The sequence below is a fragment of the Staurois parvus genome, unplaced genomic scaffold, assembly GCF_062004578.1.
Source record: "Staurois parvus isolate SC_StPar_1 unplaced genomic scaffold, SC_StPar_1.0 ptg000708l, whole genome shotgun sequence".
Classification (NCBI taxonomy): domain Eukaryota; kingdom Metazoa; phylum Chordata; class Amphibia; order Anura; family Ranidae; genus Staurois; species Staurois parvus.
This window is the reverse complement of record NW_028318504.1, coordinates 12,282,840-12,296,824: the sequence shown is the minus strand read 5'-3', so window position 1 is coordinate 12,296,824 and position 13,985 is coordinate 12,282,840. Positions and strand designations below refer to the sequence as shown.

Here is a 13,985-nt window from a genome sequence, read left to right as displayed (position 1 = left end):
TGAGGTAGTTTGGGGCAGTATTATGAATGGCTTTGTACGTCAATGTTAGTAGTTTGAATTTTATACGTTGGGCAATTGGAAGCCAGTGGAGGGAATGACAGAGGGGGGTGGCGGATACAGAGCGGTTGGTAAGGTGGATGAGTCTGGCCGTTGAGTTCAGGATAGACTGAAGCAGGGTTAGTCTGTGATGAGGTAGGCCGGTGAAGAGGGAGTTGCAGTAGTCGAGTCGGGAGATAATAAGGGAGTGAATGAGTTGTTTAGTAGTGTCTGGGGTTAGAGTGTGTATCTTGGAGATGTTGCGGAGGTGGAGCCTGCATGAATTTGCCAGCGATTGGACATGGGGCTGGAAGGATAGATTGGAGTCTAGAGTGACACCTAGAACTTTGGCTTGCAGGGAGGGACTGATGGTGGCGTTATTGGTCGTGATGGAGAGGTTAGGGGGGGCATGGGCTGGGGGGAAAACTAGGAGCTCGGTTTTGGAAAGGTTTAATTTGAGGAAGTGGAGTGACATCCAGTCTGATATGTCATTCAGTAGGCAGGTTATTAGGGCAGAGACTGAAGGATTGAGGCGAGGAGTAGAGAGGTAGATTTGCGTGTCATCGGCGTAGAGATGGTAGTTGAAGCCGTGGCCAAGGGAGGAGGTGTAGATGGAGAAGAGAATGCATGCTTTAATTGTCTGGATAATAGTGAAGGAACTAATTCGAAAGACAACAGTACATATGCTATAAATGCACATAGGTGTGATGGTCATTTGTAGAGATGAGCGAATCGAACCTGGCGAAGTGGAATTCGTTTCGAATATCAGGAAAAATTCGATTCGCATTGAATCCGAATTTTAGCAAACTTCGGGTGCACGAATCAAATTTTTCCCGATCAGCCGGCAAAAGTGTCACTGCAGAGAGCTCCGCTATTTCTGACAGTTCTGACAGTTCATTTACAGCGGTTGAAACATTGTATCTATTTGTTTCCATTTAGGATACAGATGTTTTTATTCGGAAATAAATAGATACAATGTTTCAACCGCTGTAAATGTGAAGGAACTGTCAGAACTGTCAGAAATAGCGGAGCTCTCTGCAGATACACTTTTTGCTGTACTTTAATTCTTCTTCTTTTCATTCTTCTTCTTCTTCTTTTCATTCTTCTTTTCATTCTTCTTCTTCTTCTTTTCATTCTTCTTCTTCTTCTTTTCATTCTTCTTTTCATTCTTCTTCTTCTTCTTTTCATTCTTCTTATTTTCATTCTTCTTCTTCTTTTCATTCTTCTTCTTCTTTTCATTCTTCTTTTCATTCTTCTTCTTCTTCTTTTCATTCTTCTTCTTCTTCTTTTCATTCTTCTTTTCATTCTTCTTCTTCTTCTTTTCATTCTTCTTTTCATTCTTCTTTTCATTCTTCTTTTCATTCTTCTTTTCATTCTTCTTCTCATTCTTCTTTTCATTCTTCTTATTCTTCTTTTTCTTCTTCTTTTCATTCTTCTTTTTCTTCTTCTTTTCATTCTTCTTTTCATTCTTCTTTTCATTCTTCTTCTTCTTTTCATTCTTCTTCTTCTTCTTTTCATTCTTCTTTTCATTCTTCTTCTTCTTCTTTTCATTCTTCTTCTTTTCATTCTTCTTTTCATTCTTCTTCTTCTTCTTTTCATTCTTCTTCTTCTTCTTCTTCTTCTTCTTCTTCTTCTTTTCATTCTTCTTTTCATTCTTTTTCTTCTTCTTTTCATTATTCTTTTCATTCTTCTTCTTCTTCTTTTCATTCTTCTTTTCATTCTTCTTCTTCTTCTTTTCATTCTTCTTCTTCTTTTCATTCTTCTTCTTCTTCTTTTCATTCTTCTTCTTCTTTTCATTCTTCTTCTTCTTCTTCTTTTCATTCTTCTTTTCATTCTTCTTCTTCTTCTTTTCATTCTTCTTTTCATTCTTCTTCTTCTTCTTTTCATTCTTCTTCTTCTTCTTTTCATTCTTCTTCTTCTTCTTTTCATTCTTCTTTTCATTATTCTTCTTCTTCTTTTCATTATTCTTTTCATTCTTCTTCTTCTTCTTTTCATTCTTCTTTTCATTCTTCTTCTTCTTCTTTTCATTCTTCTTCTTCTTCTTTTCATTCTTCTTCTTCTTCTTCTTCTTCTTTTCATTCTTCTTCTTTTCATTCTTCATTTCATTCTTCTTCTTCTTCTTTTCATTCTTCTTCTTCTTCTTCTTTTCATTTTTCTCTTTTCATTCTTCTTTTCATTCTTCTTCTTCTTCTTTTCATTCTTCTTCTTCTTCTTCTTTTCATTCTTCTTCTTCTTCTTCTTCTTCTTCTTTTCATTCTTCTTCTTCTTCTTCTTTTCATTCTTCTTTTCATTCTTCTTCTTCTTTTCATTATTTTTTTCATTCTTCTTCTTCTTCTTTTCATTCTTCTTTTCATTCTTCTTCTTCTTCTTTTCATTCTTCTTCTTCTTCTTCTTCTTCTTTTCATTCTTCTTTTCATTCTTCTTCTTTTCATTATTCTTTTCATTCTTCTTCTTCTTCTTTTCATTCTTCTTCTTCTTCTTTTCATTCTTCTTTTCATTCTTCTTCTTCTTCTTTTCATTCTTCTTTTCATTCTTCTTCTTCTTCTTTTCATTCTTCTTCTTCTTCTTCTTTTCATTCTTCTTCTTCTTCTTTTCATTCTTCTTTTCATTCTTCTTCTTCTTCTTTTCATTCTTCTTCTTCTTTTCATTTTTCTTCTTTTCATTCTTCTTTTCATTCTTCTTCTTCTTCTTTTCATTCTTCTTCTTCTTCTTTTCATTCTTCTTTTCATTCTTCTTCTTCTTCTTCTTTTCATTCTTCTTCTTTTCATTCTTCTTTTCCTTCTTCTTTTCATTCTTCTTCTTTTCATTCTTCTTTTCCTTCTTCTTCTCATTCTTCTTTTCCTTCTTCTTCTCATTCTTCTTTTCATTCTTCTTCTTCTACTTTTCATTCTTCTTCTTCTTCTTCTTCTTCTTCTTCTTTTCATTCTTCTTCTTCTTCTTTTCATTCTTCTTCTTCTTCTTCTTTTCATTCTTCTTCTTCTTCTTTTCATTCTTCTTCTTCTTCTTCTTCTTTTCATTCTTCTCATTCTTCTTCTTTTCATTCTTCTCATTCTTCTCATTCTTCTTCTTTTCATTCTTCTCATTCTTCTTTTCATTCTTCTCATTCTTCTTCTCATTCTTCTTCTTTTCATTCTTCTTCTTTTCATTCTTCTTCTTCTTCTTTTCATTCTTCTTCTTCTTCTTTTCATTCTTCTTCTTCTTCTTCTTCTTTTCATTCTTCTTTTCATTCTTCTTCTTCGTCGTGCCCCGTGACTGCCCAAATGAGTGAAGTGTGCGGTGATTCTAAGATCGACGGCACTCATCTGCATGTCATACTGACTGACAGTATTATTTCTCTTCCCCAGCAGATTCCAAGGGCATTTAAATTAAAGGTACAGTGTTCTGCACTAATATAAAGGCTCTCTGAAGCCTAGAAACCCTTTTAATAAGTTAAATTCGCGGCGAATAAATTCGCATCGAATATAATTTCTCCCGCAAATTCGGCGAATCAGCCGAATCGAATTTTTGAATAATTCGCTCATCTCTAGTCATTTGTCCACAAACATTTCGCCATATAGAGTAAGTTTGGGTCAAGGCATGTGTAGGGCAATTTTCAGTACTGAAAACCCAATGCAAACACTTCATTGGCTGTAATATTGGCAGCAAAGCGTCATATACTGTAAGATTTTTAAAGAAGGAGGAGCAGCGAAAAAAAAAAGTTTGAATGCTAAACTAAGGAAAAACAATTATAATGGTGAAAATATTCTGATTTTACTGATAAAATCTTCCACAAACAATATTCAGACTTTAAAGAATACCAACTGCTCCTAAATGAATTGAAGTTCTTCTGGCTTGAATGTGCTTTTAATTTCCAGTATTCATCGAGGCTGCCGTGTGCACTGCGCACTTTATCTTAAAAAGGCGACTCCTTATCTGGAAGTTGCAGGTTGCCTTGCAAAATAAGTAACTAGCCTGTTTACCTAGCTGGGGACAATGGTGTGGCCCTTTTATAAATGTCACCTGAGACATCAGGGCTATACGGTGCCCGTGACATCTAGATGGAGAGGAGAGAGACTGGAGAAGGAGAAATGATAAACATATACATTGGCATGCTCCTAAGCTTCCATGCCTGACACGTTTCACAGATTACACTCTAATGCACTGCCAAGATAATAGGACCGCTGAAACAAGTCATTAGAATTTCCATTCACATTGTCACCGCATTCTTACTTGCAAATTCTTTACCAAGATTCTAAACACACAATGATCTCCGCGTGTCTGTGGCTACAGAAAAGCATACCTGCCTCCCAGACACAAGGCATCGATTTCCCTATTCAATGGAAATAACCGGATTTTTTTTTTTTTACAGCATAAAGCAATGCTTTGTAGCTTAAAGACACAATTAGTAAAATGAATGTGGGGAAAAAACCTTTTGTCTTTTGTCTGTTGTTTGCAGAAATTTCTGACGTTGTTTTCCTCCTGTTGCTTCGCTGGCTGCTGCTTGAAGCTGTGAAGAAATAAATATATGTTATTGATGAAATAAAATGTTTTAAAGCATTCATGTAATGAAAAAAAAATACCCCCACATCCTTTGTCCACCCCACTGACTTAAATTCACAGATGTTAAAAATTCTGAAATTCAAAGACTATGGTCAAAAGCATGTTGTTGACATTTCTCTGAATTATTGAGTTCGGGTGTTTCCAGCGGGGGGGGGGGGGGGGGGGGGGGGGGGGTACTGTAAATACTACAACATACAAAGTTTACAAAATGTTATATTTAATCTCGTATAAATTACATTTCTATAAGTTTTTGAAGTAACAAAAGTCAACAATATAAATTGAAATGACAAGTTTGGCTGCGGTTCCAAACTCACAAGTATTTGTGTATTTCTATCTCAAGATCAGATATATTCAAATATAGCTTATGGCACAAGAAAATGGTTAATGTACGTTAGTATTGTCATTTCTCACACAAGAGTACACCAGATATTGATAATTGAGATCCATTATTAGGACAGTGGTATTGTATTACATGAGAGGTCCCCCCAAAAAAGTGGAGAAGCATAGGAAAGACAACGTCTGTTCCACAGAGACTATATGCAAACACATTTTAGACAATTGTGTGTTTCCAACCTTGGAGCTACAAGTTGGGAAAGACTGTTTTTTGCTTCCAGCATAACCCTAGAGGGATTAATTTTAGCAGAGGTTCCCTGAGATGTGTTGTACCATATGAAACACATGCGGACATCCCTCCATATTATTGAGTCCAGGTGTTTCAAGAAATGTTTCTTCTAGTGCTACAGTCTACAAAAACATCTTAGACAATAATGTCCTTCAAACCTTGTGGCAATCGTTTGGGGAAAGTCTTTTTCTCTTCTAGCATGACTGTGGCACAAATCTAGCTCCATAAAGACATGGTTTGATGAGTTTGGAGTGGAGGAACTTGAGTGGCCTAGACAGAGCCTTTACCTCAACCCCACCGGACACCTTTGGGATGGATTGGAATACCAATGGCAAGTCAGGTCTCCTCATCCAACATCAGTACCTGAACTGACAAATGCTTTTTTGGGTAAATGGGCACATATTCTTATAGAAACATTCCAAAGTAATGTTAAAGAAAGGCTTCCCAGAAGAGTGGAATCTGTGATAACTGCAAAAGGGGGACAAGGTTTGGCACTCCATGGTTTGCAATGGGATGTCCAACAAATTAAAATACTATAGCTCCCTGGGCCTGGGCAGCTGTCACTCTTTGCTGAAGGAGAAGATCAGAATTGAATTGAAATGCTGAATGGTTGACTCCCCTAAGCCCGTTCACTAGTAATAATATGAACAACACCTGTTTGCATGGTAGGTGACCAACTGCTAATGGAGCATTTTTTTTCTTTTAAAAAGGCCAGCTTTAAAGGGTGTAAAGCTATTATATTTGCCAAACATATTGAATTAGAAATAAGTATGAACATATTCTAGCACTTGTAGATTCTATGAAGGTGTTAAGATGTTCTCTAATTTTTCTGGGATGCCTGCTTTCTATGGAACAAGGTGGGACCCCATTAAGCGTGTATGCTGTATATGTAAGGCATGTTGCCTATGACCAGTGTGAGGAAGGTACAGACCCTTAAGAACTCATAACTGAAGTCTACAAATCAGACATTGCACATGATTGCAGGGCGGTTGTGATGGGACCCTATTCACTCGACTGGGTCACGTTCGGGGGTGGTACTGTCCGCTGAATGCAACAGGGGGTATATGTTCCCCGCCTCCACCTTTGCAGCTTAAGGGAGGGTTGTGATGCAAAACAGCTGCCTGTTTTTTTTTTACCATTCCCCCTTCCTAACCGTAAGTGTAAATGAGCCTTTCGAGTGTAATTTTCAAAGTAAACACAGGAAAATGTCTATTGCTAAGCAGCAGACAATCAGAACAGTTATTTTTATAGCAAAACAATGTGTTGTTTGGATCCCAGCTTGGCAATCAGGTGTTTGATAGAGTTAAACATACAGTTAAGAGCCCTCAAAAAAAATGAAAGTAACTGTAATCTCTATATTTTCCTTGTTATGCACTGCAGGGTCATATACAACGACACAGCGTGTTATATGCACAATGCAGAAGCAGAGAGCTTGTATCACTCAGTACAGTACAAAGGAGTATTCGGGAACACAAGACAATGAAGGATTCAGATTTATGAAAATTAGATCAAATTGGAATGGAGATGACAAGAGTTGCATGCAGCAGAGACTGATGGGCTGTTTCCATCCACATCCCAAGACAAAGAGGACATTGCTACTAGACTTATCTACCTTACCAACTATTCAGTGTCTTCCATCCCTTTCTGCCAATACCTTCACTAACATCCGATCTCCCAATGTAAATATTTCAAAGTGTAAAACACTCTTCCCTCAGCTACATTAACAACATTGTCCCAAAATATCACCCAAACTGCTAACTCTGACCTACAAAACCATTCACAATGGCGCCCCAAACTACATAACTGACCTGATACCCAAATACTACCCTACCCGTGCCCTCCGCTCCTCACAGGACCTCCGACTCTCTAGCTCCCTGGTCTCCTCCTCCCACGCCCGACTGCAGGACTTCTCCAGGACTTCCCCCATCCTCTGGAACTCCCTACCCCAATCCATCAGACTGTCACCTACCCTCCTCATCTTCAGGCGCACCCTGAAAACCCTCTTCTTCAGGGAAGCCTACCCCAACCTCACCTAACACCTGACCTCATCTAACAACTATCCTCCTCCACTCCTCCCACCACTCCATCCCCCACAGCCATCTCCTCCTGTACCACCTTCCCCTCCCTCCTAGATTGTAAGCTCGAAAGAGCAGGGCCCTCGAACCCCTCATGTATTGTACTGTTACTGTCTTGTCTCATGTTCTGTCCCCCTTGCTACTGTACAGCGCTGAGCATACCCTTTGGTGCTATATAAATACTGTATAATAATAATAATAATCACCCAAAACATTCTCTCTGTTCCTCCCAAGGCTTCCTGCTCTTTAGCTCCCATGTCCCCTCCTACAATGCTCACCTCCAGGACCTCTCCATATCCTGTCCCATCCTCTGGAACTCCTTACTTCAATCTGTCTGACTATCTCCTACTCTGTCTCATTTTAGGTGATACCTAAAAACTCATCTCTTAAGGGAAGCCTATTCCATCTCAACCTTCAAACTGTACTTCTACTTTTTCCCTATGCTTATCCCTCACAGTTATTACCTTTTATATTACTCTGTCCCATTTTAGATTGTAAGTTCCCGTAACCAGGGTTCTCCTAGTCCTCTAGTATTGAACTTTACTGTGTTTCTTTACTTTGTGGAGTGCTGCGCGAACTGTTGGCACTAAATAAACCCTGTGTAATAATAATAATAGTAGAAAAAAAAGACTGGAGATGGGGGTTTGATGGGCTAAAGGCCAACTGTCCCAAGACTGATAATAAAGCGTTAAAAAAACTGCCCCAAAAATTTTTTTAGAAAACATTCCCCTGTAAAATAATATCATAATGTGCTAGTATGCATCACATACTAGCACATTATGAAAGACTTACCTTAAAACGAAGACCTCCAGAAGTCTGCTGTCACCACTGACAGGGTTTCCATCTTCACCTGGTCTTCCTTCTGGGTTCGCAGGCTCTGGTCACTTGATTGGTCAAGCCGCGATGACGTCGCCCGTGGCAGCATGCTCACGTCAGTGGCTGCAGGGACACTGAATATCCCCTAAACAGAGCATGTTTTGGAGATATTCCTTGTACCTACAGGAAAGCTTTATTATAAGCCAGGGTACAAAGGTCCAGTGGGAGTTTCCTTCCACTTTAAGCTTGAAAGCCCAACAATGGGCTAAACTTTGTATTTAAAAAAGGTATGTTTAAAAAAATACTGCCAGGGGATGGGGGACTGCAAGGTGGTAAACGTATTGCAGAAGGATGAGCCCAGTATTGGACTTTTTTTGCATCTCTCAGATATTCCAGTGGCAACTTTGTGCCTGCAATTGGCCAAGAATTAAAGGTCATGTTTGTTACCAAAGTGCTGCTGAATTACCACAAAGATCTGTTTTGTTACCAGAAATTGTTGCTGTTATTATTAGAGAGTGCTACATGTTACAAGACAGTTTACCATGTTACTATAGAGGCTGGCATACCAAGAGACTACCTTATCACAGTGACTACCAGGACACCACAGAACCAGTTGTGTTTCCAAACAGACTGCTACATGAACCATATAGACAACTATAGACTGAAAAAGATGTAAAAAAAAAGACTGCCATATTATTAGAGACTGTCATAGCTCCAGGAGACTACCATGTAACTGGAGAGACTGTCATACCTCCAGGAGACTACCATGTAACTGGAGAGACTGTTATACCTCCAGGAGACTACCATGTAACTGGAGAGACTGTCATCTCTAAAAAATTCTGTTATGTTACCAGAGAGACTGCTACATTGGCAACACGACTGCTAAGTTGTCAATGAGATTGCAAACAGACAGGCCATTATGTCTTCAAAGGGACTGGCATGCTAAAGAGTCCACCATATTACCTGAAAGACTGCCATTGTTATCAGAAAGACTGACATGTCACCAAAGAGACTCCCAAGTTATCACCAAGATTGTCATGTTATTTGAGATAATGAGAAGAGATGTAATCGGTAAATTGGTGCTGGATCAAGGCTAAGGGTGGTAATCACAATTTGGTATTTTTTTATATAGACTTCTGGGCTGGTGTATGTTATGATGTAGGCTAGTCAAGAGGGATCCTTCATATCAGAGTCTATGAAGAGTGATTTATGTGTGATTTATCAGTGCCAGATTGATTAATGAATATGAGACAAAAGTTCCAAGTAAGTCCTCTTATTGGTATTAGGTCAGAATACAGGCTTCCATGTTTCTTGGGTTAGATGTATTCCCTTCAAGGCTTATGGTGTTCAAGCCTGTGGATTAGAGGAGATGCAAACAATATATTGTAAAATAATGTTGAATGTAGTCAATGCATGTGCAGGAGTACCACCATGTCGCCCGAAAGACTGCCATGTTATCAGAGAGACTTACATGTCACCAAAGAGACTGCTAAGTTGTCAAACATGATGTCATGTTATTGAAGATAATGAGAACAGATGTGCTCGGTAAGGTGGTGGTGCATCTAAGCTAAGGAGTGATAACCAATAGGTGATATTCTTTTTTTATAGAGTCTTTTGGGCTGGTAGATGATGTAGGCTCATCAATAGGGGTCCTTCATATCAAAGTCAATGGAGTGTGGTTTAACAGTGCCAGATGAATTGATGATTCTGTGAAAAAAGTTCAAAATTAAATATTTTTATTAGTATTAGGTCAGAATACAGACCTCTGTGTTTCTGGAGTCAGGTATACTCCCTTCACCAAGGCTTCTGGTGGTCAGAGAAAGTGCAAATGCCATGTTGTAAAATAGTGTTGAGTGTGGTCAGTGCGTGTGCAGGAGTACCACCATATTGCCTAAAATACTACCATGTCCCAAAAAAGTGGTTCTGGAACTAAGCTAAGGGGTGGTAACCAATAGTTGGTACTCTTTTTAATAGTGCCTGCTAGGCTGGTGTATGTTATGATGTAGGCTCATCAAGAGAAGACCTTCCTATTAAAGTCAGTGAAATGTGGTTTGTCAGTGCCAGATTAATTGATGATTCTGAGCAGGGATGGACTGACAACTCATGGGGCCCCCGGGCAACAGGGGATCATGGGGCCCCTGTGTCCTTGCCCAAACTCAAAAAAGCCTATGAAAAAGGTACCAGGGGCATCTCATGGGCCCCCCTACTGACCCCGGGCCCTCAGGCAGTGCCCGAGTTTCCAAATGGTCAGTCTGCCCCTGATTCTGAGACAAAAGTTAGGGCATTAGGGTACAATATAGGCCTTCACCTTTTTGGGGTTAGATGTACTCCCTTCATCAGGGCTTCTGGTGGTCAAGACTGTGGATCAGAGAAGGTGTAAATGCTTTGTTTTGTAAAATAGTTGTGCGTGATCAATGTGTGTATAGGATTGATAAGCACTGCCTCCGCTGACCAACAACCAACATCTTTGGAGAGGTTGCCATGCTTCTGAAGTAGTTGCCTTTTTATAACACATGGGTAATGGTTCCGGGGGAGAGGGGGGGATATACTTCTGTCTCTGTTATGCTGAACTTGTACTTACAGTGAGTTCAGGCCCTTGGGTTTCAATTTTCAATCCACTGACAGGCGCCAATTGTGACTTACTTATGCCTCTCTGCAGTTAGCGGGCAGCCATCAGACCAGCTTCCCTGCCCCCCCCCCCCCCCCCCGTATATTTGCATGTGTAAGGGGCTTCTTGTTTTTTTCCCTGCAGATATAGCTGAGCTAAGGCTGTGACTTTATGACCTCAATAAACAGCCCATAAAAAGGTATTGTGAAGTGGCTCATACACAAGCACCCTTCATTTTTGCATCTCATGAAAAGACAAACTACATAAAGACCCTGAAAAATAATTATAGTTGTTGAGCAGGAAGCCAGCGGTCAGCCTGCCACTTAGGAAGTGTGTTTATTAACACATTTTAATTGTTTTGGTGCCATACTCACAACAGATGTAAATGAACACGGTAGATATGCCGGCTTCCTGATATGTTTTCTTGCTAATTTAATTTTTACACAGCAAGGATACACACAGGTTCACAATGGGCTTTGAATAAAGTCCTGAATTGGAGAAGTTAATTAGCTTCAGAGCAGTGGTGTGACTATAGCCATAGCAGCCCACGCGGCTGCTATAGGGCCTTTGGATTGGAGGGGGCCCCATTAGGGAGGCTGTTGAGGTTAATTAAACTGCAAAGCCTGCAGTGCAGAACAACTGACCTTAGACATGCAGTATCATCAGGATCCTTGCAAGTCGCAGATTCCTTTTGTGTTATCTGTTTTGTTTGGCTGTCTTAAGCAGCCCAGCTGGTTGAACGAAAAAGAAAAAAAATGGCTTGGTTCTCCCATTCACACGTTTGACGTGGATGGGGGAATCCTCCCTGTTGACCCCTTGTATTCTGACAGTGGAGATACTTCCCCGCAATCAGGATACACTGATTGAGTGGGGAACATCCAACCCTGCTTCAGTCGATCCTGAATACGGCTGCCAGACTCATTCACCTTTCCAACCACTCCGTTTCCGCCACCCCCCTCTGCCAATCCCTCCACTGGCTTCCGATTGCGCAATGGATCAAATTCAAAATCCTAACGCTGACGTACAAAGCTGTCCACCATACTGCCCCGAACTACATCACTGACCTAATATCCAAGTACCGCCCAGAATGCACACTCCGCTCCTTTACAAGACCTCCTTCTCTCTAGTTCCCTGGTCTCCTCCTCCCATGCCCGCCTCCAGGACTTCTCCAGGGTGTCACCCATCCTCTGGAACTCCCTGCCCCAACCCATCAGATTATCACCTACTCTCCTCTCCTTTAGGCGCACCCTGAAAACCCATCTCTTCAGGGAAGCCTACCCCACCCCATGCTAACTTGCCGACCTCCTCCACTCTTCCTAACACTCCATCCCCCACAGCTATCTCCTCCTGTGCCACCATCCCCTGCCTCCTAGATTGTAAGCTCGAAAGAGCAGGGCCCTCAATCCCCTCATATTTTGCATTGTATTGGTATTGTTCTGTCACATGTTCTGTCCCCCTTTGTAATATACAGCGCTGAGCGAACTATTGGCGCTTTATAAATACTGTATAATAATAATAATAACAGGGCGGTTGTACAGAAGTGGATCAATAGCTCCACTTCTGTACATCCTCTTCGCCCATACATGGACCGAAATTCAGCCAGTCCCTGCTGAACCTTCCGAATTTCGATCCATGTATGGCTGCCTTTAGCAGTGTAGCTTTATTGCCCTCAAAACCCCTACAGACTATTAACCTTGTATACCTAATGCAGTGTTCCCGAGGCTGTAAAGCAGCCTTTCCCAACTGTTTTACCACAGAGGAACCCTTAAAATAATTTTTAGGTCTTGGGGAATAATTTTTAGGTCTTACTAAAACCAATTCATTACGGGTCAATAGGAAAAAATTCTCTTACATTGGTGGTCACTAGGAAGAATGTAACCCTACAATGGTGGTAAGAATGCCATCCTTACAGGACCCACATGGCATCCATTGTAGGGTTGCAACCATACAATGGCAACCATTGTAGGGTTGCATTCTTCCTTGTAACCACCAATGTAAGAGAATTTTTTCCTATTGACCCTTAATGAATTGGGGTTGAGGGGATCTCCCCTAGCTGCAATAAAGTTACACTGTAGCACTAAGAAACCCCCTCCAATTTTGAGCCTGCCCCGCTCCCATGTATGCATACAGGAATGTAAACACACCCATCGGCGGCACCTATGTTAGAAATTGCCCTATATATGTTACATATCGTCGCACATGTCAGAGTGAGGGCAACAATTCTAGGCCAATTTTCACAGCTAACTCTAAAGTGTCTTCTATGGAAAATATAGGATACTGAAATTTACCATTATTTTGCAGGCATGCAATTTTAAACAAAACATGGCAGGGCGATGCATCACTAGCCGCTCATGCAGCATGCTGACGCATTTTCAAATTCTTCTGTGTGAGCTTTCATGGGCCTTTTTGAACTTCATGCTTGTGAGTGGCATTTTAAATGAGGTAGAAATAAAATTTGGGTGGAAACGGAGTTCTTTTCTTTTGCTTGGAGCCATCCGGGAAGTCTTTAAAGTAGAGAGTAGATGTGAGAAGTGGAAACCCATTGGATGCTGGGTCTTTGATTACCGGTGCTACTGCTTATCATTATTTAGATAAGCAACAAGAGTCGGTGAGCGCAAAAGAGTGCGGGGATCTTGATTTACTTGTCACACAGTGAATTGGAGTGGATTACATACATTGTAATCACATTGGATGGACATTTTTGGACTTCATGATTAATTTAGCATTGGTGGAATGGACGATCGATACACCATTGAAAAGTTTTTCCTGCTTTATATAATTAGCATTTTACACATTTATTTATTTTGGAGGTTTTTAAGCATGTTTTATGACTAGGATCAGCACTTTATTATTGCACAGCACTTTATTATTGCACAGCACTTTAGTTTTGCACAGCACTTTAGTATTGCACAGCACCACCTCATATCTAATTGGTTTTACTCATTTGGATGTGTTGGTGCAGTTTTAAAGCCTGGCATGTTAGGTATCTATTCTCTCGGTGAAACCTCTCTTTTTTGGTAATACTAATAATCGGTATTTGCATACCTTAAAATGATAATTGCAATACCACCCCAAAATAAATAAATCTAATAATATAAAGTACCCCTTATAGCATATACTTCACCTTCACCCCTGAAGATGTAACTAATAATAAATAATAAATCTGAATAAGTCACATGACGAAACACGTCAAGGGAAGTGACGTCAGACGGACACGGAAACCGGAAGTGGAGTAGTGGCCATTATGGAAAGTGGCAAGAATCACACCAAACACTTGTGGACGTTCTCT

General features: G+C 40.3%; 1 protein-coding gene across 1 annotated transcript in view; it reads right to left on the bottom strand.

Annotated features, from left to right (window-relative positions):
- Window positions 1-13,985, bottom strand: part of GFRA4 (GDNF family receptor alpha 4) — a 668,764-nt gene that overhangs the window by 201,208 nt on the left and 453,571 nt on the right. The window contains exon 2 of the mRNA XM_089653371.1: window positions 4,445-4,522. Within this exon, the coding sequence (XP_089509497.1) occupies window positions 4,445-4,522 (78 nt within the window). The remainder of the gene's footprint in view (window positions 1-4,444; window positions 4,523-13,985) is intronic.